A 26,072-nucleotide genomic window follows, 5' to 3' on the forward strand; every position below is an offset into this window, starting at 1 on the left:
CTGTTGGAGAGAAAAAAGAATCATCAACAGAAATCTATAGAAAAACTGTTTCTAATTATTAAATATATTTTAACCATTACATGGATAATTTGTACATTAAATATATACATGGGAAAGAAATAAGGTAAAGGCAGATCAATCTGTGTATTCACAAGTCTAGAAATTTTTTTAATTTAGTATTACACAAAATGTTTAATAGTTTAAAATTTGTTCTTATTTCCTGCCTTCTATCACTACTTTGTACACTGACATCTCATTACACTTCACATATACAGATGCATCCAGTCGTATAACAGTGTAAGGTACTAAACCTTTTTCCATGTATCTATACATTTCCATGTGGGGAGCCACAAAAGATCCACAGGTAGCACATAACGATAATAATAACTGTACTTATTGAGTGCTTGCCATGAGTAAGTACTGTACCAGGATGATTACAGGTATTATCACTTAATTCTTACAACAGTCTGATGAGATATCATTATCCCATTTTGTGAGCATAAAAACTAAGGCACACAAGGGCTAAGTAACTTACTCAAGATTAGCAGTTAAGTGAGTCGTGGAGCCACTTAAACTTTGGTAGAAAGAGGAGAATCATGTAATTATGGTGGACATACTTTAACATATCATTGGTTGATACAACTGCCAAAACAGTAGAATAAAGGTAACATTAAGAATAAATGTCAGTGGTGAAACCCCATCTCTATCAAAAATACAAAAATTAAATGGGCATGGTGGTGCACACTTGTAATTCCAAGTTACTTGGAAGGCTGAGGCAGGAGAATTGCTTGAACCCCACAGGTGGAGGCTACTGTGAGCCGAGATTGCACCACTGCACTCAGCCTGGATAGAGCGAGATAGAGCGAGACCCTGTCTCCAAAAAAAAAAGAATAAATGTTAGGCCAGGTGTGATGGCTCACACCTGTAATTCCAGCACTTGGGGAGATCAAGGTGGGAGGACCACTTCAGGCCAGGAGTTCAAGACCTGGGCAATATAGTGAGACAAAAAATACAAAAATTAGCTGGGCATGGTGTCACATGCGTGTCTCAACAAAAAATACAAAAATTAGCTGGGCATGGTGTCACATGCCTGTAGTCCCAGCTACTTGGGAGGATGCAGTGGGAGGATTGCCTGAGCCCAGGAGGTCGAGGGCTACAATGATCCATGATCACACCACTGCACTCTAACCCAGGCAAAGACTCTGTCTCAAAAAAAAAAAAAAAGAATGTTAATAAAACCTCAGAGAAAAAATTTTAAAAAACCCTAGCTACAGGGATTACACAGTCCAATGCATAAAATATGATTGTGCATATAACAACTGCAAACTATACAAATATAAAGAATTGCTATTAGGATAGGGTAGTTAGTTATATCCACTCTTAGTCCAACAAGTGTGATAGATTTCTGCTGATCTTTGCCAATTTCAGTTGCTACCAACAGCATTCACTATTGTGATATTCTATGACCAAGAGAAACACAGAAAGCTAAACATCAATATAGGCAGTGCTAGGCCGGGCGCGGTGGCTCAAGCCTGTAATCCCAGCACTTTGGGAGGCCGAGACGGGTGGATCACGAGGTCAGGAGATCGAGACCATCCTGGCTAACACGGTGAAACCCCGTCTCTACTAAAAAATACAAAAAATTAGCCGGGCGAGGTGGCGGTCGCCTGTAGTCCCAGCTACTCGGGAGGCTGAGGCAGAAGAATGGCGTGAACCCGGGAGGCGGAGCTTGCAGTGAGCTGAGATCTGGCCACAGCACTCCAGCCTGGGCGGCAGAGTGAGACTCCGTCTCAAAAAAAAAAAAAAAAAAAAAAAAAAAAAAAAAATATATATATATATATATATATATATATATATAGGCAGTGCTAAAATTAGGGTATAAATTCTGGTCTAAAGAAAGCAATTCACAGAAAGACACACGTGTAGAGTTTAATCCTTAATTGGCTATAAACAAATCACTCACAAAAGACTTAATGGGCAAGCATTTTAGTTTATCAGCAAAAACCGTTTTTTCCCAAATTTTGTAAATTTTCACTTAACTGTGATAAATTAGATCCAATTACGTTTTAAATTCTGCCCAAATTTCATCTATAGTATAGCTACTACTCAAGTTCAGCTTCCAGAATAGGTGATTTAAAAGTAATTTGCCAACCCTGACCCCAAAACAAAGAATCCAAGAAGAGAGTTAAAACAATTTCTGGGCCGGGCGCGGTGGCTCGAGCCTGTAATCCCAGCACTTTGGGAGGCCGAGACGGGTGGATCACGAGGTCAGGAGATCGAGACCATCCTGGCTAACACGGTGAAACCCCGTCTCTACTAAAAGCTACAAAAAAAAAAATAGCCGGGCGAGGGTGGCAGCCGCCTGTAGTCCCAGCTACTCAGGAGGCTGAGGCAGGAGAATGGCATGAACCCGGGAGGCGGAGCTTGCAATGAGCTGAGATCCGGCCACAGCACTCCAGCCTGGGTGACAGAGCGAGACTTTGTCTCAAAAAAAAAAAAAAAAAAACAATTTCTGGTTCGATCTCAGCACCAAACAAACAAACAAACAAAAAATCCCACAACTACTAATTTGCACCCCTCTAAGAAGAGGTGATATGTGTCCCTTACTCAATAATGATATATTAGAGCCTGCAGAGTCCAGATAGTGTGGTAAATGAGTAGAGGAAACACAATTATATATTTAAATACCAGGTATCCTGCTTCCAAGGAACTTTTAATCAGAATATGCATGAAAGACAATAAATATTTGATAATTAAGAGAAGCGTGACTATTGTGCTCTAAGAGCATGATCACTTCTTGTTAGATAAAAGACTTCGGCCGGGCGAGTTGGCTCAGGCCAGGCCAGGCGAGGTGGCTCACGCCCGTAATCCCAGCACTTTGGGAGGCTGAGGTGGGCGGATCACGAGGTCAGGAGATAGAGACTATCCTGGCTAACACGGTGAAATCCTGTCTCTACTTAAAAAAAAAAAAAAAAAAAAAAGACTTCACAAAGAAAATACGCCTGGGCGAGGTGGCTCATGCCTATATTCCCAGCACTTTGGAAGGCTGAGGTAGGAGGACTGCTTGAGGCCAATAGTATGAGACCAGCCTGGGCAACATAGGGAGACCTTGTCTCTATAAAAATTTTTAAAAATTAGCCCAACTGTGGTGGCACACACCTATCCCAGCTACTCTGGAAGCTGAGGTGGGAACATTGCTTGAGCGTGGGAGGTTAAGGCTGCAATGAGCTAGGATCACAGCACTGCATTCCAGCCTCAGTGACAGAGAGAAACCTTGTCTCAAAATAAAAAGAAAATATATTTAAGTTAAGCACTATTTTATAATTTTGAAGATGCTGAGAATTCTCAAAGCATCTGATCTTTACATATTTAAATAAGTACAAAAACCATATTCTATAACCAAACACAATTTTTTTTTTTTTTGAGAGACAGGGTCTCACCTCTGTCATCCAGGCTGGAGTGAAGTGGCATGACCATGGCTCACTGCAACCTGGAACCCCTGGGCTCACACAATCCTCCAACCTCAGACTCCTGAGTTGCTGGGACTACTGGTACACACCACGCCCAGCTACGAAAGAAAAAATTGATTATCGACATTTCTAAATTGTCTATGCCAGTGCTACCCACAGGTTATAGGTTACAGGTCCCAATACAGCCTCTTTGCTGAACTGAGTCCTTCAAGATAATTTGTCTTTGTCTATCTCCTCTATCTTTCTTTGATGGTTTGAATATATTAATATAATATATTAACGTAAAACTGATGGGTAACTTACTTGTCCTTTCAGTTGCTTGATGGACTGCTGAAGTGTGAGTATCTGGTTGAAGAGGGGACTCTTTAGTGTCTCATAAAACACAGATAACTTCTCATTCTGCGACGTGTCACCCTTCTCCTGCAATTTCATTTTCAGGCGATCAAGTACCTGCAGGACCTGCAGTTTATCTTGGGTTAAGATGAATAAGTAGAGTAATAGTTAAGTCCCATCTGAGATTCCATTTTAAAATCATTAATTAATTAAATTATAGAACAATATATCCAGTATACCTGCAGCAGGATTTTCAGGCATTTTGAATTATTCCCTTCAATCAGTCTTAAAGATACCTAAAGAAAAATTTAAAAATATAAAAGATGAATTTCAATTGTATATGGCTATAATCCTGTAGAAAAACTTAGGAAAACCTCAAGAACATTCTTTATCAAGACTCCACTCAGTGAAATTCAAATTATAACCACAATGAGGTGCCACTACACACCCATTAAGATAATTAAAATTTAAAAACAGACAATACTAAGCATCGAGGCTGTAAGTGCCTGGAACTATTGTACATTGCTAAGAGAAATGCAAAATATCACAACCACTTTGGAAAATTGGTAGTTTCTCATAAAGTTAAAAATACACTTACTATACGACCCAGCACTTCCACTCACAAATACTTACGCAGTATTCATGAAAATATACGCTCACAAAAACGCCTGTACATGGAAGTTAATAGCATTTTTATTTATAAAAACCCCAAAACTATAAAAACCCAAGTGTCTAGAAACAGATGAATAAACAAATAATGGTATATAATATTCAGAAATAAAAAGGAAAAATTACTGATACACACAACAAGGATAAATCTCAAAAATGGTATGTTGAAAAAAGAAACCTGACCCAAAAAAGGCACAAACTGCACTGTATGATTCCATTCACATGAAGTTCAAGTACTGACAAAACTAATCTACAACTATAAATTAATTTATCTGGGGCAGGGTGATAGGGAGTTGACCATGACAGGCTTCAGAACATGCTACTCTCAAAATATGATATCTTGGCATGTTGCATATTTTAAGCTGAAGGAATCTGAGAAACAGCAGGTGCAGAAAGGACTTCCCCTGAAGCAGATCATAGGATCCTCGTGTGAGAGGTGTCCTCTCTACACCCAGAAGATAGCAGCATCTTAATCTCAGAAGACAGAGTGGCTAGGTGCAGTGACTCATGCCTATAATCCCAGCACTTTGGGAGGCCAAGGAAGGAGGATCACTTGCGCCCCAGAGTTTGAGGGCAGCTTGGGCAACACAGTAAGATCCCATCTCTACAAAAAATTTAAAAACTCAGCCACGCATGGTGGCACATACCCGTAGTCCCAGCTGCTTAGGAGGCTGAAGCAGGAGGATCACTTGAGCCCAAGAGGTTGAGGCTGCAGTGAGCTATGAGCCACTGCACTCCAGCCTGGGGATAAGAGTGAGACCCTGTCTCAAAATTTAAAAATAGAAATAGAGGAACACCCAGAGGAATCTGAACAAACAGGCCTTTTTAAGTTTTTTCCAGTTTACTCCTCTTAGCTCATATCCCTTTCTGTCCTATCACATTCATAACTCTTCCCTTCTTCATCAAACCTAACTTAAAAACACTCAGGTTTTACTGTTTCTTTGGGTCTTCACTTCCTTACGAAGGCTCCCATGTCACGTAAAACTTATATTAAACAAGTTTATATGTTTTTCTCTTGTTAATCTACCTTTTATTACAGGGGCCCCAACCAAAAACTTGGAAGGGTAGAAGCTAAAGATATTTTCCCTCCCCTACACTGGGAAGGGGTTCAAGGAAGCTTTTTTGGCGTGATGGAAACATTCTGTGTCTTGAAAGGGGTACTGTTTACACAGATGTATATATTTATCAAAATTTATTGAACCAGGCCAGGCACAGTGGCTCACTGTGATCCCAGCACTTTAGGAGGCCAAGGTGGAAGGATCACTTGAAGCCAGGAGTTTGAGATCAGCCTGGGCAACAAAGTGAAACCTCATCTCTACAAAAACAAAAAAAATTAGCTGGTGTGGTGGCTTGTACCTATAATCCCAGCTACACTGCATATTGAGGTGAGAGGATCACTTGAGCCCAGGAGGTCAAGGTTGCAATGAGCCATGCCACTGCACTCTGGCCTGGGTGACAAAGGGAGGACCCCATTTCAACAAAAAATAAAAGAAAAATTCCAGAGCTGTACAAATGATCTCAGACTCTTAATAGTCATCTATAGCTCAAAAGAAATAACAGGTATGCTGCAGCTCACACCTGTAATCCCACACTTGGAGAGATCCAGGTGGGTGGATCACCTGAGGTCAGGAATTCAAGACCAGCCTGGCCAGCACACAGAAACCCTGTCTCTACTAAAAATACAAAAATTAGTCAGGCGTGGTGGCGCTCGCCTGTAATTCCAGCTACTCGGGAGGCTGAGGCAGGGGAACTGCTTGAACCTGGGCAGTGGAGGTTGCGGTGAGCCGAGATCATGCCACTACACTCCAGCCTAGGAAATAGATCCAGACTCTGTTTCAAAAAAAGAAAAAAAGAAACCACTCAAAGTGGCATTCTCTATGGATAACGTTTCCTTAATTCCAGTGATTTGATGAAATTAACCTAAAATGTAACATAATTAAAAACTCAAAAGGCTAGCAAAACCCTTTACTATGACCAAAATGAGACATTTTCAGTGATCATTTTTACTAGTGATACACACTTGTAATGAACCATCAAAGAAATATGAGTATTATACAATCAAAATTTTCTCACATCAACCTGGATATGGTAGCTGAATGAGATCTTTATCTTCTAATTCAAGATCATTAAGCAAAAAAGCATATTGAAAACCAGTAAGGGATGCCATTGGCATTGATAAAAGGTCTAAGTATTCCATCCAAATGTTCACTGGATTCAATGGGAATACCAAAAGAAGTGCTGAATAGAACATCAAAGAAATACTTCTGATGCGCTCAGCATCTCAACTGTACAACTCATACAACTACCCAGTGAGAGGCAATTGTGAATAACAAAAGAGCAGTCATGACAGCACTGTCCTCTCATATAGCAGCACACAGCCCAACAGGACTGACAGGAGAGGTCTGCTGGTCATTAACACATCAACCTCTCTAAATCAAAGAATGCAAACTAAAACAATAAGATGACATTTTATTTACTGCCAAATCTCAACTGACATTTATTGATTTATTAGAGATAATAATAGTTTATACTCCAAATGTCATGAAAAAATAGGTGGAAATAAAAATTTGCACAATGTATACTGACCCTGCTAAGTTGTCCTAAAAGAGTGTGTAACTTTTACTTCTGAGTGTCACTCTGAAAGAAATACTGGCAAAGGGGCACAAAGATGTGTGTGCAAGGGTATTTACTGCATTTTTAATAGCAAAACTCCTGGAAAAAGTAAACTATCAAAAGATATCAGCTTGCGCACTGTGGCTCACGCCAGTAATCCCATCACTTTGGGAGGCCAAGGTAGGTGGATCACTTGAGGTCAGGAGCTGGGGAACAGCCTGACCAACATGGAAACCCCATCTACTAAAAACACAAAAATTTGCTGGGTGTGGTGGCAGGCACCTATAATCCCAGCTACTTGGGAGGCTGAGGCAAGAGAATCACTTGAACCCAGGAGGTGGAGGTTTCAGTGAGCTGGGATCGTGTCACTGCACTCCAGGCTGGGCGACAGAGTGAGACTTTGTCTCAAAAAAAAAAAAAAACAAACAAACAAACAAACAAAAAACAGCAATTAAAATGATGAAGCAGGTCTGAATGTATTGAAAAGGGAATGAGGGGGGAAAGGGTTAACAGCAAGCCTGTGGCTCACTCCTTCAGCTGCAGGGCTGTCCAATCTTTTGGCTTCCCTGGGCCACACTGGAAGAGGAGGATTGTCTTGGGCCACACATAAAATACACTAATGATAGCTGATGAGCTTTAAAAAAAAAAAAAAAATCTCATAATGTTTTAAGAAAGTTTATGAATTTGTGTCAGGCTGCATTCAAAGCCGTCCTGGGTTGGACAAGCTTGGGGGATTCCCTGCATGACAGCTGACTTCCTAGCAAACATGATAAAGGTTTCTAATAGATAAGAAAGGGTCTCTTATTTTAAAATATCAGGATAGATCTGGTCTCCCTTAATTGTCTTCTGTAAATAATCTAAGAATTTATGGATGTCTGGGGCATGGCTAGCTGGAAAACAGGAGATAATCACAGGCATTTTCTATTTGTGTAACTAAGAGAATAGAGAACTAGAGATTCCCCTTAGCAGGTTCAGTGGCTTTGAAGGCTGAGGCCAGAGACGTGCTTGAACCCGGAAGTTCGAGGCTATAGTGAGCTATGATTATGCCACTGTACTCCAGCCTGGGTGACAGAGGAAGACACTGACTCTTTAAAAAACTTGACATCATATCTAAAATGTTGAACCCTACTTTTCTAGTTAACAGGAATGTTTACCTATGTAACAAAAAAGTCTGTATAATGTGTCTGTATTATGTGTATTATACGAATTATATATCCTGATTTACTTAACCATAAAAAACAACAACAACAACAACAAAAACGAGAGATTCCCAAAACAGAAAAGGCTTTCTTTAGGAAAAACATTTGTTAATCCAAAGCAAAAAACTGTGTCCCGAGGTTGAATTTTACTTCTGTAAACAAATTAAGAACTACAGTAGGGCTGGGCGTGGTGGCCCTACTGTAATCCCAGCACTTTGGGAGGCTGAGGTGGGCGGATCACTTGAGATTAGGAGTTTGAGACCAGCCTGGCCAACTTGGTGAAAACCTGTTTCTACTAAAAGTACAAAAATTAGCTGGGCATGGTGGTGGGTGCCTGAAATCCCAGCTATTCGGGAGGCTGAGGCAGGAGCATTGCTTGAACCCAGAAGGTGGAGGTTGCAGCAAGCCAAGATAGTGCCATTGCACTCCAGCCTGGGCGACAAGAGCAAAACTTCATCTCAAAACACAAACAAACTATAGTAACTCTACCATAAATACATGAAGAAGTGACTTCCTATCAGTCATATATAACTGTTTTCAGTATGTTGATAATATGTCTGAATGTAGAAGAAAGTGAAATTCTTTGGAAGTTGTGCCTGCTGGCTGGGGGCTCCTCCAGGAAGGAATGCTCATCTGTGTCTGGCTTCTGCCTCTAACCTCTGAATCATGAGTAAGGTTTGGAGTTGGGTAAGATTTCATATTCATATGAAGATGCTTTGACAATTCAGCCCTTTGCATTAACACAGAGAAGTTATCCAATATGCACAACTGAATGAGGAAAACAAAGAGTTTCAGAATGAGAGCATTATTTTCGCACGTTTGCAAGAAAAAAAAAAATGTGTGTGCGTAGGTTTCTAGAAGAAGAGTTAAGCCAAGCATGCTGGCATGTGCCTATAATCCCAGCTACTCAGGAGGCTGAGGTGGGAGGATCACTTGAGCCCAGGAGTTCAACATCAGCATGGTCAACACAGCTAGACACACATATCAAAAAAAAAAGAGAGATTTAGAAAGATAGTCAATGTAGTAACAGTGATTACTTCTAGAAAGTAAATGTGAGGATGGAGAGATTTAAAAATTAAACTTTCCATTTTACAACTTTAAATGCTGCAGGTATTAATTTTATAATTTAAAAACTAGGGAGCCAGGCGTGGTGGCTCATGCCTCTAAACCCAGCACTTTAGGAGACAGAGGCAGGTGGATCGCTTGAGCCCAGGAGTTTGAAACTAGTCTGGATAACATGGCAAAACCTTGTATCTACACAAAATACAAAAATTAGCTGGGTGTGATGGTGCACACCTATAGTCCCAGCCACTCAGGGGCCTGAGGTGGGAGGATTACCTGGGTTCAGGGAGGTTGAGGCTGCAGTGAGCTGAGATAGCGCCACCGCACTCCAGCCTGGGCGACAGCATGAGACTCTGTCTCAAACAACAAAACTAAAAATAATGAAAAATAGGGCCCAATGCAGTGGCTCACACTTGTAATCCCAGCACTTTAGGAAGCCAAGGTGCAAGAATTGCGTGAGTTCAAGCAATTCAAGACCAGCCTGGACAACATAGTGAGACCCAGTATTTACAAAAAAATTTTAAAATTAGCCAGGCCTGCTAACACATACCTGTGTCCCAGCTACTCAGGAGGCTAAGGTGGGAGAATCGCTTGAGCCCAGAAGATTGAGGTTGCAGTGAACCATGATTGCACTACTGTACTCCAGTCTGGCAACAGAGCAAAATCGGAAAAAAAAAAAAAAAAAAAAGTAAAAGTGACAAAAAAAAGATGGCTATGACAGTCTGCAAGCCACACAGTGGGATAATTGTACTATAAGGCATACACACACAATAGCAGAGCAGTGGTGTGTACCATGTGCTAAGAAAAATCATAAAGAAAGAGTGACTAACCTAAAAAGTTTAGGAATACTGGAATGAGAACACAACAGAAAACTCTCTCATTGTAAATTAAAAAAACAGTCCGGGCATGGCAGCTCATGCCTGTTCCCAGCACTTTGGGAGGCTGAGGCGGGCAGATCACGAAGTCAGGAGTTTGAGACCAGTCTGGCCAATATGATGAAACCCCATCTCTACTAAAAATATAAAAAATTAGCCAGGCATGGTGGCGTACACCTGTTGTCTCAGTTACTTGGGAGGCAGAGGCAAGACAATCACTTGAATCCAGGAAGAAGAGGTTGCAGTGAGCTGAGATCATGCCACTGCACTCCAGCCTGGGTGACAAAGCACCACTCTGTCTCAAAAACAAACCAAAAAAACAGGCCAGGAGCGGTGGCTCACACCTGTAATCTCAGCACTTTGGGAGGCCAAAGCATGGGGATCACCTGAGGTCAGGAGTTCAAGACCAACCTGGCCAACATGGTGAAACCATCTCTACTGGCCAGGCGTGGTGGCTCATGCCTGTAATCCCAACACTTTGAGAGGCTGAGGCGGGTGGATCATCTGAGATCAGGAGTTCGAGACCGGCCTGACCAACATGGTGAAACCTCGTCTCTGCCAAAAATACAAAATCAGCTGGCGGTAGTGGCGCATGCCTGTAATCCCAGTTACTTGGGAGCCTGAGGCAAAAGAATTGCTTGAACTCGGGAGGCGGAGGTTGTGGTGAGCCAAGATCATGCCATTGCACTCCAGCCTGGGCGACAGAGCAAAATCCTGTCTCAGGAAAAAAAAAGAAAAAAGAAACTCTGTCTCTACTAAAACTACAAACATTAGCCGAGTGTGGTACCGGGCACCTGTAATCCCAGCTACTCAGGAGGGTGAAACAGGAGAATCGCTTGAACTCAGAAGATGGAGGTTGCAGTGAGCTGAGATCATACCACCGCACTCCAGCCTGGGTGACAGAGCAAGACTCCATCTCAAAAAAAAAAAAAAAAAAAAGATAAGGTAAAATAGCAAAAGTAGAATGACCATCAGTCCTCGTTTGCTCTTGACAGCCTCAAGTCACACTTTATCCAGCATCATTATTAATAGTGCTGTATTTCACTCTCTATGCTCTCCAAAGTGTCTCGGTTTAGGCCTGGCACAGCAGCTCATGCCTGTAATCCCAACACTTCGGAAAGCCGAAGCGGGCGGATCACTTGAGGTCAGGAGTTGGAGACCAGTCTGGCCAATATGATGAAACCCTGTCTCTACTAAAAATACAAAACTCTGCCAGGCGTGGTGGCACATGCCTGCAGTCCCAGCTACTTGGGAGGCTGAGGCAGAAGAATCGCTTGAATCTGGGAGACGGAGGTTTCAGTGAACCGAAATCATGCCACCGCACTCCAGCCTGGGTGACAGAAAGAGACTCTGTCTCCAAAAAAAAAAAAAAAGTGTCCTGGTTTGAGTAATATATAAGGTTACCCTAGGTTAGTGGTTCTCAAACTTTAGCATGCATCAGAATCACCTCTAGGGCTTGTTATAACAGAAATTGCAGAGTCCCACCCTCAGAGTTTCTGATTCAGTAGGTCTGAGGTAGGCCCTGAAAATCTGCATTTCTAGCAAGTTCTCTGGTGACCCTGTGATGCTCCTAGACCAGAGACCACAACTGAAGAACCACTGCATACAGGTGCAAAAGTGCATGACTTTCTGTGAAAACAATAACTAGCTTTAAAGGACCTAATATAAGGTCTCTAGAAGTAGCAGAAAGAGGAAAAAAGACCACTATTACTCCAAGTATAAACTGCAAACTGATGCTTGGCCCATAAAGGCACAGGTATCAAAATTGGGAATGAACATTTAGAAACTTTCCTGCAATATGGCAGAGTAAAATGTCTTACATTTAGTAATAAAAGACTTGGCAGCCAGGTGCGGTGGCTCACACCTGCAATGCCAGCAGTTTGGAAGGCCGAGGCGGGTGGATCACCTGAGGTCAGGAGTTCAAGACTAACATGGAGAAACCCCGTCTCTACTAAAAATACAAAAATTAGCCGGGTGTGGTAGCGGGTGCCTATAATCCCAGCTACTTGGGAGGCTGAGGCAGGAGAACTGCTTGAACCCGGGAGGCAGAGGTTGCGGTGAGCCTGGATCACACCATTGCACTCCAGCCTGGGCAACAGAAAGTCCGTCTCAAAGAAAAAAAAAAAAAAAAAAACTTGGCCTTATTTTGTATGTCTTTTTAAAATTTCATTTTTTCTAATAACTTATTTTACAAAAATATCAGTTCTTGAAAGATTATAGAGTGAGGAGCCTGATCTTTCACCACTGATAGTCTGAGAAGCACTGATTTGGATACAGTAATTTGAAGGGGTCCTTGTAAATAATGCTCAGCAGACTGGTCTTTATCCTTTTAGCAACAGGAAATAACTAAAGGCTTTTAAGTAGGGAAGTACTGAGTCCAGATTTCTATTTTTAAAAGGTAATTCTGATAACAGTATAGATTAGTGGTCTTCAAACTTTTTAAAACACACATTCCCATCAGTAAAAATGTGTTGGCCATGTATCTCAATTTATTTTAAAATAAACACATACTACTATACTAACGTATGTTTTAAAACATAACATAGAAACTTGAGGGTAAGGTAAAAATGCTAAAGTTTTATTGTCATCTTCCTAAGCTCTTTTTTTTTTGAGATAGAGTCTCACTGTCACCCAGGCTGGAGTGCAGTGGCACGATCTCGGCTCACTGCAACCTCCACCTCCCAGGTTCAAGCAATTCTCTGCCTCAGCCTTTCAAGGAGTGGGGATTACAGGTGACCACCACTATACCCAGCAAATTTTTGTATTTTTAGTAGAGACGGGGTTTCACTATCTTGGCCAGGCTGGTCTTGAACTCCTGACCTCGTGACCAATCCACCTCAAACTCCCAAAGTGCTGGGATTACAGGCGTGAGCCATCGCGCCCTGCCATCTTCCTAACCTCTTAATGGATCATCTTGCACATTTTGGAGACCACAGGGGAGTATCCCTTGGTAAGGATTAAGGGTAGAAATTGGTTGGCCATCTACCTCTCTTATTTTATTCTATTTTCTTAGAAACAGAGTCTCATTATGTTGCCAGGCTGCATTTGAACTCCTGGGCTAAAGAGATCCTTCCGCCTCAGCCTCTTGAGTTGGTGGGACTACAGGTGCACACCATGAAACCCAAGTATGTGACTCATAATTAGTAAGCTTAAACTATGCCCACAAAGCAGGCCTGGAAAATTACAATTCCATGGTGTAAAGAAATATCTAGGGAAGAAAATTAAAGCTCTACAAGTATATAAGGCCAGGCATGGTGGCTCATGCCTGTAATCCCAGGACTTTGAAAGGCCTAAGTGGGTGGATTGCTTGAGCCCAGGAGTTTAAGACCAGCCTGGGCAACATAGCAAAATCCTGTATCTACAAAAAAAAAAAAAAAAAAAAAAAAAAAAAAAAAATTAGCCAGGCATGGTGGCAAAGCTATAGTTTCAGTTATTTGGGAGGCTGAGGTGGGAGAATCACCTGAGCCCAGGAAATTGAGGGTGCAGTTAGCTGTGATAAAAAAGAGTATATGACAAGAGAAGGAAGAAACACAAATAACTCTGCAACTCACTATCCGTCAAACAGCACTCAGGCTAAATGGAACCTATGTCTCACTCAGGGTATGGTCACAGGAAATCTTTGGTCATTCAAACTTGACCTGTTTAGTTAAGAAACCAACAGAACAGGGCTTATGGAGGGGGATTTCAACTTTGTTGACATGGTAAAACTGAGTCTAACTTGTCATAGATAGGCTACCTACAATTGGTCACAGCTAGAAATTAAGATGCCACATTGTACTACTGTCCTCATAGTTGGACAGCCTCCAGAGAAGGAGAACTTTATTATGCTTGGGAGTTTCCACTCCATCATTGATCAAGAGAGTTTGTGCCATGAATTTTTCATATCTGGTTCACTGTAGAATGTGATTGAAGGAAATTATTATAATATTGTGGCTTTTTAAAACCCAAGGCCTAGGCCAATGCCAATTAATGAAGTATTTGAAGAGAGATAGAAATTTAATTTTAAATTAAATTATATTCTCTATTTTATTATATTTATTTATTATATATATTTTATTAAACTCTTGATCTGATTAAGATAAAAAACTTAATAAATAAAATATATAGGCCAGGCATGGTGGCTCACGTCTGTAATCCCAGCACTTTGGGAGGCCGAGGCAGGTGGATCACCTGAGGTCAGGAGTTCGAGACCAGCCTGGTCAACATGGTGAAACCCCATCTCTACTAAAAATACAAAAATCAGCTGGGCGTGGTGATGCGTGCCTGTAATCCCAGCTACTTGGGAGGCTGAGGCAGGAGAATTGCTTGAACCGGGGAGGTGGAGATTGCAGTGAGCCGAGACTGCAGTGAGCCAAGATCATACCACTGTATTCCAGCCTGGTAACAGAGCAAGACTTTGTCTCAAAAAGAAAAAAAATAAAATATATATAATAGAATCAAGAATTGAGGCAAAGTAAGGATTCTGCAAAACACGCTTTTTGAGCTCCCAGCACCTCACAAGAATGTAACTCCCCACTGATTTACTAAGATATATGATAGTTCTAAGCTGAAATTTGGGGAGAAAAAGATCACTTGCAATCTCTTTGGGAAAGAACAGGTGTTCAGCCTCTAACCGCACCTGTGAATTGGGCAGGTCACCATTAGACCACACATAACTCCCCAGTGGGAATTTTCCAGAGCTCATTGAACCAAGGAGTTGGAAGAATCAATGAGCAAGTGTAAATATAATCATATTTATGCTTATCAATATCAAGTGCAAATATCAATGTCAAGCGTAAATATAGTCATGATTTCTGAAGTTATTAAAAAATTGAAGCTTTAAGTTTCTATTGTTTCCTTTGCAGTACAAAGCTCAGGATGTGTCTAATTATCATTCTTTTGTCCTCAAAGTTCAGCATTTAGGAAGTACTGATTAAATGATAAACAAATTTTCCTAGCCAAAGAATAATGGTTGCTCTTCACCAGTACTTCAAATAAATACATCTGCTGCTATACAAATGCAGATTCAAGTCAGGTGTCCTAACCTTGTGTTCCTACCAAATGACAAGACCTTTTCCCAACACTTTAAATATAAAAATACTATATTTTGGACCACTATATCCCTGGAATTTTGGAAACATATATAAATTCCAGAACAATCCTGACATTGCTTAGGCTTAAGCCTAAGCAATGTTTAAATCCTCCTGATAGTGAACATTCAGGAAATGCTGAAGTTGCAAGACACAACTTTAAATTCAGAATCTGAAATAAAAACTTGTGAATAGTGCTTCAATGAACATAAATTTTTTTTAAATGAAATGAAGGCTGGGCGCCATGGCTCATGCCTGTAATCCCAACACTTTGGGAGGCCGAGCCGGGCGGATCACAAGGTCAGGAGTTTTTGACCAGCCTGGCCAACATGGTAAAACTCCACCTCTGCTAAAAATACAAAAATTAGCTGGGCGTGGTGGCAGGTGCCTGTAATCCCAGCTACTCGGGAGGCTGAGGCAGAAGAATCACTTGAACCTGGGAGGCAGAGGATGCAGTGAGCCGAGATGGCGCCACTACACTCCAGCCTGGGTGACAGAGCAAGACCCTGTCTCAAAAAAAAAAAAAGAAATGAAAACAGAGTCAGTTTTTCAGAATAATTCAGTTAACTCACACTAATTTTCTCATTAAACTATTCAAAGTTAACCAATGTATATCAATACTCTGCCCATAACTTGGCCACTTTTGTAGGAACAAAGTTAAACTGTTATATGGTAGCCTTCTTTTATTATTTTTAGTTTGTGAGATGGAGTTTTGCTCTTGTTGCCCAGGCTGGAGTGCAATGGCGCGATCTTGGCTCACTGCAACCTCTGCCTCCCAGATTCAGGCAATTCTCCTGCCTCAACTTCCCGAGTAGCTGGGATTACAGGTATGAGTCACCACGCCTGGCTAATTTTGTATTTTTAGCAGAGATGGGGTTTTCCCATGTTGGTCAGGCTGGTCTCAAACTCCCAACTTCAGGTGATCCACCTGCCTCGGCCTCCCAAAGTGCTGGAATTACAGGTGTGAGCCACCACACCCAGCCTTTTTTTTTTTTTTTTTTTGAGATAGGGTCTCACTCTGTTGCCCAGGCTGGAGTGCAGTGGTGCGATCTTGGCTCACTGTAACCTCCACCTCCCGGGTTCAAGCAATCCTCCTGCCTCAGCCTCCCTAGTAGCTGAGACTACAGGTATGCACCACCACACCTGGCTAGTTTTTGTATTTTTAGTAAAGGCGGGCTTTCCCCATGTTGATCAGGCTGGTCTTGAACTCCTGTTCAAGAAGTTCAATGAAATAAACTTCAGATGTTCCACCTGCCTCAGCCTCCTAAAGTGCTGAAGTTACAGGCTAGAGACACCACACCCTGTCTGTGGTAGGCTTCTGTATTCTGGTTGGTAGCAGCTTTCTCCAACGAGCAACAATGACAAAATCTGGGCAATTTTCACACTTAGAGGTCTCTGATCATGTAGCCAGTCCCCATTAACAAGACCTGGGCATTCATACTATTCACTAATGATTCGTTTCCACCTCAAAAATGCTGTTCAATTTTACCCATACTGCAGACTGTGCACTCCCAATTTCTCCCCAGAAATTATGGTCATATCAGGAGTCGGGCATGGTGGCTCACGCCTGTACTCCCAGCACTCTGGAAGGCCAAGGCAGGTGGATCACTTGAGGACAGGAGTTTGAGACCAGCCTGGCTAACATGGTGAAACCCCGTCTCCACTAAAAATACAAAAATTAGCCAGGTGTCGTGGTGCACACCTGTAATCCCAGCTATTTGGGAGGCTGAGGCAGGAGAATCACTTGAATCCATGAGACAGAGGAAGCAGTGAGTGGAGATCACACCACTGCACTCCAGCCTGGGCAACAGAGTGAGCCTCCATCTCAAAAAAAAAAAAGGTAAAATAAAATAAAAAAGGGAAAGGGATGCTATGAAAAAGGGTAAAAACAAAGCAAGGAAACATAGATGCCATTGGAGAGAGTTAATTTCATGGGGAAGGGGTTCCACTGTTAGTGACCATTTAGTAGATAACTACTTTAAAAATGAGAGACGACTTCACATTTTAAATGGAGGGAACATTTACAACCTGACCTTCAACATTCACTTAACTCATCTCCCTCTTCTACCACACTATGTCCTGGAACTTCATTAGAAGCTCCAAAAAACGGGCCCAGCGCTGTGGCTCATGCCTGTATCCCAGCACTTTGGGAGGCCGATGAGGGCGGAACACCTGAGGTTCGGAGTTCAAGACCAGCCTGACCAACATCGAGAAACCCGTCTCTACTAAAAATACAAAAATATTTGCCAGGCGTGGTCATGGGCGCCTGTAATCCCAGCTACTCAGTAGCAGCAGTAACAGGAGAATCGCCTGAACCCAGGAGGTGGAGTGGTAAGCCGAGATCATACCATTGCACTCCAGGCTGGGCAAAAGTAGTGAAACTCCATCTCAAAAAAAAAGCTCCAGAAAATAACCCTAAGGGAGACCAGGCAGAAGCCCTGCCCACCAACCCCTATTGTCAAAGCCACATTTACTAATTATTAATAATGGAAGCTAAAGTGAAATGAAACTGACCTGTCCCTGAAAGCCCACAGACCCAGGCCTAAAAGCTATCCACCAAACCAAGCAAGGCGTGCAGAGGGTCAAAGCAAGGGTAGGACCTTGGTCTGCTTTGGTTCTAAGAGTGCAACCTATATTAGAGAATGTTAATCTCACAGTGGTTCCATTAACTTCTTTGAACTATGAGGTAGCTTCCCAAATGCAAGCAATCAATATAGACAAAATTCAAATGTGAAATTCTTAAAACACACATTGTCCTGGTTTACAATATTATTGTTCAGCAGATTTTTAAACTTTATATAAATTACATCATACTGTATACTTATTCTTCAGCAACTTGCTATTTTAAGGTCAACTTTACATTTGTAAGATTTATTCATCTGTTATCCCAGCACTTTGGGAGGCCAAGGCAAGCAGATCACTTGAGCCACAGTTTGAGACCAGCCTGGGCAACATGGCAAGACCCCATCCTGACAAAAAATTTAAAAATTAGCCAGATGTGGTGGCACACACCTGTACTCCCAGCTACTTGGGAGGCTGAGGTAGGAGGATCAATTGAGCCCAGGATGTCTAGGCTGCAGTGAGGCATGATCACACCACTGCACTCCACAGCCTGGGCGACAGAGTGAGACCCTGTCTCCAAAAAAAAAAAAACCAGGCTGGGGTTGGGGGTGTTACTCATGATGATATAAGCAGTTCCTCCTCAGCCACTGTAACAACTAAGTAACATTTCGACAGTAGGAATACATACTTTCTTCACCCAATCTCCTGTTGGTGAGAATTTAGATCATTTCCTATTGGTCACTAACACAAAAACAGGATTAGAACTAAATGTCTACTTCAATAATCAACTTTTTGCCAGCCGATTCAATAGCCAGTTATCGAAACACGGGAAATTCTATAGCCTATGAGCTTTGAAATCTCTGTGGGCTAATTGTTTAAATCTCCCTACACCTCAGTCCCCTTGTTTGTAAAAGCGAGTTAATAAAAATTACTTCATGCCTGGGCACGGTGGCTCATGCCTGTAATCCCAGCACTTTTGGAGGCTGAGGTGGGGGAATCACGAGGTCAGGAGTTCGAGACCAGCCTGGCCAACATGGTGAAACCCATCTCTACTAAAAATGCAACAAGAGCGAAATTCTGTTTAAATTAAAAAGGAAGGAAGGAAGGAAGGAAGGAAGGAAGGAAGGAAGGAAGGAAGGAAGGAAGGAAGGAAGGAAGGAAGGAAGGAAGGAAGGAAGGAAGCAAGCTAGCTGGGCATGGTGTTGGGCACCTGAATCCCAGCTACTTGGGAGGCTGAGGCAGGAGAATTGCTTGAACCCAGGAGATACAGGTTGCAGTGAGCCAAGATGGCGCCACAGCATTCCAGCCTGGGTGACAGGGCGAGACTCCATCTCAGGGGAAAAAAAGAAAAAAAATTACTTCATATGTATGTTGAAAAGACTAAAGAGCATAATTTAGAGCATTTGGCCTAGCACACGGTACACATGCAACAAATGATAGCTACTATTAGCATCTCTTTTCAATCAAAATGATTTAAAACACGGCAAAACTCCATCTCTACAAAAACTAAAACTAGCTGAGCATGGTAGTGCATGCCTGTAGTCCAGGCTGAGGTGGGAGGAACCCTCGCGACCAGGAGGTCAGGGCTAGTGAACCATGATCATGGCACTGCAAAAGCTAATAATTAAATTATTGTAGCAGAGATTTTAGTGTGTAATCAGTAAGTTAGTTTTGAGAAGACTAAAAAATAAAATGTTTCACCATTGTAGTGAATACAAGGGAGGAGGTTATAGAGGACCTATAACTTGGAGTATTAATCCATTTACATGGCCAGGTGCGGTGGCTCACGCCTGTAATCATAGCACTTTGCGGGGCTGAGGTAGGTGGATCGCTTGAGGTCAGAAGTTCAAGACCAGCCTGGCCAACATGGTGAAACCCCATCTGTACTAAAAATACAAAAAATTAGCCAGACATGGTGGTGCATGCCTGCAGTTCCAGCTACTCAGGAGGCTGAGGCAGGAGAATGGCTTAAACCTGGGAGGCAGAGGTTGGAGTGAGCAGAGATCAAGCCACTGCACTCCAGCATGGGCAACAGAGCAAGACTCGTCTCAAAAAAAAAATAATAATAATAAAAGGCATTATACACATAAGAGTGTAACTGCTTTGGTAAACTAAATCCTCTTAAGAATAAACATATTCAGATCAGTGGCTCATGCTTGTAATTCCAGCACTTTGGGAGGCTGAGGTGGGTGTATCACAAGGTCAGAAGTTTGAGACCATCCTAAGCAACATGGTGAAACCCCGTTTCTACTAAAAATGCAAAAATTAGCAGGGCATGGTGGCACACGCCTGTAATCCCAGCTACTTGGGAGACTGAGGCACGAGAATCACTTGAACCCAGGAGGCGGCTCCAGCCTTTGCAACAGAGTGAAACTCTGTCTCAAATAATAAAAATAAGATCTTTTAGTTTCCTTTACAAGACATCTGTTCAAAATATTGTGTGTATTGTGCATTTACAGCACATTTCAATCCTAAGTAACCCAATATAAAGTGGCCCATGCCCTTATGTGAGAGTGGCTTACTGTAGTAAAGTTTTAATCTATACCTTTTCAGAAAGATTCTTGTTTTGTTTTTGTTTTTTCTTCCTCCACCGTGTTTTTAGAAAAGAATTCTTTATCAATTTAGCTCATATGGTCTCTATGCCTTTTCTCAAAGTAACTATCTGAGTAAGAGCACTCACAAACTTGAGTTCTTCCCAATAAAAAGATCACAACTCCATAATTTTACTGGAATTAAACATAAGGGAGGAACGAAAAGCAGGAGAATAATAGCTTACAGATTACGAGACACATTCTTGAACATTATTTTCTTTCAACCTCGCCAAATCTCTATAAGGCAGACCATTTGCAAATGGGACCAGATTCTGGAGGACCAGAATTAAATGACTAGTCAAGCATTACATGGTAAGTGGACCCAATTCCCTGTCTACAAACTTTACTGGCTGGACAGCTGTACAAACACAAAAAATAAGTGAGCTCCACATCTTCAGCATCGATCTATCCCACTGACTTAAAAGGAAGGGTATCGACAGGCACTAAACTTCTCCCCATTTGCACCAGAACCTAAAATAAGGGCTTTAAAAAAGGCATCCAAATCTACACAAAACCCTAAGGAAAAAAACATAGCAATGGTCATGGAAATGCCAAGGCAGATCGGTCCCGTTTCTCAAAAAACTTACCAAGTTGGCTCACCAAGGGGAGCAAAGTCTTAAGTGAACAAATTAAATCCCACTTTGGCTTCCCCAACCTAATGTATTCTTGTTAAACTTTAACAAAGCAAGTAAATTCAGACTGCTGGCGGTTCAGTGTAAGGATAATGATTAAATGCTGTTAAGTAAAAATGCAATTGTAAGAACTAGAAAATGCTGAGCCACTGTCTCAGAATCACAAGGTTCTAAATGCGAATTCACTATGAGAACATATATACAGATTTTTCTCTTTAACTTTAAAAATGCAATCTGAAAGAAAATACATCCTAATGTTATTAGTGGTTACCTCTCAATAGTAGATAGTTTGTGTACTTTTAGTTTCTTTTTTGAAAATTTTCTCCGATTTTTCTACAAGGAATATGTTAGCTTTATAGTTACAGAAATATTAATGCATGGCTTAAACTTATTACGGTTTCATTAAATGCAGAAGAGAGCTTAATACAATTTCTATTCAGCTTTAAACACAACTATTTTTCTGATGGGAAACCCATTTTATGTGACCTCCTTGTGATATTGTATATGGTTTTCATCTGTGGTTCCTGGCTCATAACTCCCATGACTCTTGTTACAGTCTTTTGTTACACTGGTGGGGCGCTTTAGGTCTCAGAAGCAGTCCTCAGAAAACAGCAATCTCTCTGACACTCTCCTGCCCCTCCTTTCATCTGCTCCTTTTTCTCCCCAAGGCAGGACTCTAATCTTCCCCTGCTTTTCCATCTTGAAGCTGGCTGTAAAGAAATTCTCTGGGCTGGAAGGGTGGTTCACACCTGTAAGTCTAACACTTTCACAGGCCAAGTCGGGAGGACAGCTTGGGACCAGGAGCTCGAGACCAGCCTGAGCAATATAGCAAGACCCAGTCTCTACTAAAAATTTTTTAAAAGAGGCCAGGCGTGATGGCTCACATCTGTAATCCCGGCACTTTGGGAGGCCTAGTCGGCAGATCTCCTGAAGTCAGAAGTCCGAGACCAGCCTGGCCAACATGGCAAAACCCTGTCTCTACTAAAAATACAAAAAAAAAAAAAAAAAATTATCTGGTCATGGGGGCGCACGCCCCCACATAGTTGTGAGGCTGAGCCAGGAGAATCGCTTGAACCAAAGGAGGTGAAGGTTGCAGTGAGTGGAGATGGCAGTACTGCACTTCAGCCTGAGCAACAGAGTAAGGCTCTGTCTCAAAAATAAATAAATAAAATGAATAAAAATTTTTAAAAATAAAAATAATTGCCAGGTCTGGTGGCTCACGCCTGTAATCCCAGCACTTTGGGAGTCCAAGGCAGGTGGATCGCCTGAGGTCAGGAGTTCGAGACCAGCCTGGCCAGCATGGTGAAACCCCATCTCTACTAAAAATACAAAAATTAGCCAGGCGTGGTGGCAGGCACCTGTAATCCAAGCTACTTGGGAAGCTGAGGCAGGAGAAGCACTTGATCCTGGGAGATGGAAGTTGCAGTGAACCAAGATAGCACCATTGCACTCCAGCCTGGGCAACAGAGCAAGACTCTGTCTCTAAATTAATTAATTAATTAAAATAAAAATAATTTTGGCTAGGTGCAGTGACTGACGCCTGTAATCCCAGCACTTTGGGAGGCCAAGACAGGTGGATCACTTGAGGTCAGGAGTTCAAGACCAGCCTGGCCAATATGGTAAAACCCTGTCTCTACTAAAAATACAAAAATTAGCCAGGCACGGTGGCACAGGCCTATAATCCCAGCTACCCAGGAGTCTGAGGCAGGAGAATCACTTGAACCCGGCAGGCGGAGGTTGCAGTGAGCTGAGATCACGACACTACACTCCAGCCTAGGCAGCAGAGCAAGACTCTGTCTCTAAATAAATAAATAAATACATATTTTAAAAAATTATCTGACCTCCCTTGTCTGACTGTAGGTCATAAGACCCCCATAAGAAAGGGTCCTGCCCATATCCTGGAGGAAGGAATGCTACAGAGAGAGGCCAAGAAAAATCTGAACAGATAGGCATTGCTGGGTTTCCCCTACTCCATGTTTCAATTATGTCTACCCAGTGAAGTCTCCATAAAAAGCCCAAGAAAATGGGGTAGGGAGAGCTTCTCAATATCTGAATACATGGAGGTTCCTGGAGTGTGGTATGCCCCTTCTCATACCTCACGCTATGCATCTCTTCCTCTTGTATCCTCTGTAATATTCTTAATAATAAACTAGTAATAAACCTAAATAAGTGTTTTCTTGAGTTCCGTGAGCTGCTCTAGCAAATTAACCAAACCAGAGGAGGGGGTTATGGGATTCCCAATTTATAGGTGGTTAGTCAGAAGCCAGGGTAAAACAATCTAGGACTTGTGATTGGCATCAGAAGTGGGGGCAGTCCTATGGGATCTGACACTATCCCCAGGTAGACAGTATCAGAATCGAACTGGAGGGCCGGGCGCGGTGGCTCAAGCCTGTAATCCCAGCACTTTGGGAGGCCGAGACGGGCGGATCACGAGGTCAGGAGATCGAGACCATCCTGGTTAACATGGTGAAACCCCGTCTCTACTAAAAATACAAAAACTAGCCGGGCGAAGTGGCGGGCGCCTGTAGTCCCAGCTACTCGGGAGGCTGAGGCAGGAGAATGGCGTAAACCCGGGAGGCGGAGCTTGCAGTGAGCTGAGATCTGGCCACTGCACTCCAGTCCGGGCGACAGAGCGAGACTCCGCCTCAAAAAAAAAAAAAAAAAAAAAAAAAAAGAATCGAACTGGAAGATGCTCAGCTATTGTTTGATGCAGAACTGATTGCCCCACACATTTATTTGGCCACAGAAATCTTCAGTGTTGATTGTAATGGTGTGAGAGCAGAGGAAAAAGTTTGTTTTTCCTCTTACCCCTAATAGGATCTGGACTAGTAAGGGCAAATCTCTTCAGAATTCATTTTATAAGTTCTAAGTTCTATCCATAAGTATTTCCATATTTATTAACTTTCTTATTATCTTTGTGAAAGTTGCAGATACCAGGTCAAAATCACTTTTTCTCAGACCCAAACAAACTAGAGATGAAGAGCATGAGGGAGAAAGCTCAAGCTTGCATGTCTGAGATAAAGATCATCTCAAGAAACTAAAATAACCCCCTAAGAAATTCTTTCTTTAGGAATGCAGTAATTCAGATAAGATAAGATAAGATCATCTTTTTTCCCTTTTTTTTTTTTTTTTTTTCTTTTTTGAGGCAGGGTTCTTGCTCTGTCACCCAAGCTGGAGTGTAGTGGTGCAAACGCCACTCACCGCAGCCTCCATCTCCTGGGCTCAAGCAATTCTCCTGCCTCAACCTCCCGACACACCTGACTATTTAAAAAGTTTTCTCTGTAAAGGCAGCCATGTTGCTCAGGCTGGTCTCCAACTCTTGGCCTCAAGCGATCCTCCTGCCTAAGCCTCCTAAGCAGCTGAGATAACAGGCATGAGGCAGGGTGCCAGGCCTGATAAGATGCTCTCCATAACACCTGCCCAGTAATGGCATCTTCAACAATGGCCAACTCTGACTTTGAGTATGCAAAACCAATAAACTCTGTTTTCAAGCAGCTTATCTGCACTTACTTTGCCAATAAAAGTTTCCCTTTACTACCCCCTCTTACATGCATATATGGCTTGTCAGGGCTGTGCCCCTTGGGCTATAATCCTCATTTCTCATTCCCAAATAAATTCAACATATTTGGAGTGTTTTGTTGTTGTTGTTGTTGTTAACAACATCTTAAAGGCCATTAGGGGCCCTAAAAACATCAAAATTCACTTTAGCTAAAAGGCTCAATCTCACCTAACATTTTCTAATGCTGCAAACAGATTTAAGTTTTTAACTGCTGCCCCTGCCTCCACTTCTTTCAAATAGATGTGTGCAAATTAATTGGCCGCCAATAGGAATTTAGCCCAGAATGTGGTAGTATCATCCTCAGTGGAATCGACATTGTCCTTCAGGGTTTCCAAAGGCTTCTTCAGTCATTTAAGAAACACTTGTCGCGCACCTACCAATAGCCAGACCCTAAATGCAGTCGAGAAATAAGGCCCTGAAAGGGGCACCCTCTAAATGGCAGAAGCAAGTCAGTAAACAACAAACTCGAATCCAAAGTGCAAGAGTCACTTGGAAATATGACAAAGTGCCAGGTGAAGGGGTGTTCACTTAATTCGGCCTGCGTACGGGACGACTGGGGCGCTTTAGAGGGTGGGAGTGATCTGAAAACGCTTTTCTGAGCTTGATTTAAAAGCAGGAATCCAAGAATTTCCCCTAAGGCTGGAAGCACTTTCCGACAGAACCTCCCCATCTACGCAGCAAGGCTGGCAGAGCCCAGGGCTTGACCGCTGGTTTGGGAACCTCCGCTACGGGACGCGGCCCAGCCCAAGTCGCCCGCTCAGCCCGGCTCTGAGCACCCCCTCCTCTTTGTCCCCTCACCCCGTTCCCTCCTTCCACGGCCACCGATGGAGGGAAAGACTCCGCCCACCTCTGGGAGCGAAACATGGGCACGGATCTGGGCGCAAAATCGGATCCGTGCCACCCCCGAATACCAGTGGGCCGAGATTTGAGGCCTGAAAGGCCTGGGGAGGCGGGGCGGCGCCCCTCCCTGCCCGCGGCCTCGGCGAGCCCTGCGCAGCGGGGCGGGGACCACCGTGGGGTCACCCGGGCCCGACGCAGGAGGACTGCCCCCCCGCCCCGCCTCCCAGGCCAGCGCGGGCGCACGCAGCAGGCGCCCCATCCCAGTCGCGGCCCCTCTGAGCGCCCCGCGGCGCCCTCCTCCTCCGGCTCCCACCCACTCCAGGCGGGCGGGCGGGGAGAGGGCGGACACAGGGCAGGCAGGCCCGGGAAGCCCGCGAGGGAGCTGCGCCTGGCCGGCCTCCAGTCGCGGGGAACCCCAGGGGCAAGTGCGCACCGCACAGCCGGGACCCCACGCTTTACCTGGTGCGCTGGAGGAGCAGGTGGGAGCCAGGGTCTGGCGGGCTCAGCGTCGGCCCTGCCTCACCTGGGCGGAAGTGAGAGGCCTAGGGTGGCCGCGCCTCACCTGGCAGGCCCTCCCCTCGCCCCGACTCTCCCCGCC

General features: G+C 43.2%; 1 protein-coding gene across 4 annotated transcripts in view; it reads right to left on the bottom strand.

Moving 5' to 3' along the window:
- PATJ (PATJ crumbs cell polarity complex component) overlaps positions 1–26,072 on the bottom strand; it is a 427,780-nt gene extending 401,708 nt beyond the window's left edge. For 2 of the 4 annotated variants that reach the window (XM_010370672.2, XM_030912915.1), the window contains exons 1-3: positions 25,934–26,071; positions 4,043–4,099; positions 3,774–3,940 (exon numbers count right to left, since the gene is read on the bottom strand). In XM_010370672.2, coding sequence (XP_010368974.1) covers positions 3,774–3,940; positions 4,043–4,064 — 189 coding nt within the window. In that variant the 5' untranslated portion in view covers positions 4,065–4,099; positions 25,934–26,071. Of the gene's footprint in view, positions 1–3,773; positions 3,941–4,042; positions 4,100–25,933 lie in introns of all 4 variants that reach the window. The other 2 variants (XM_010370673.2, XM_030912914.1) reach the window with 2 other exon arrangements.

The sequence above is a fragment of the Rhinopithecus roxellana genome, chromosome 12 (genome assembly GCF_007565055.1).
Source record: "Rhinopithecus roxellana isolate Shanxi Qingling chromosome 12, ASM756505v1, whole genome shotgun sequence".
NCBI lineage: Eukaryota > Metazoa > Chordata > Mammalia > Primates > Cercopithecidae > Rhinopithecus > Rhinopithecus roxellana.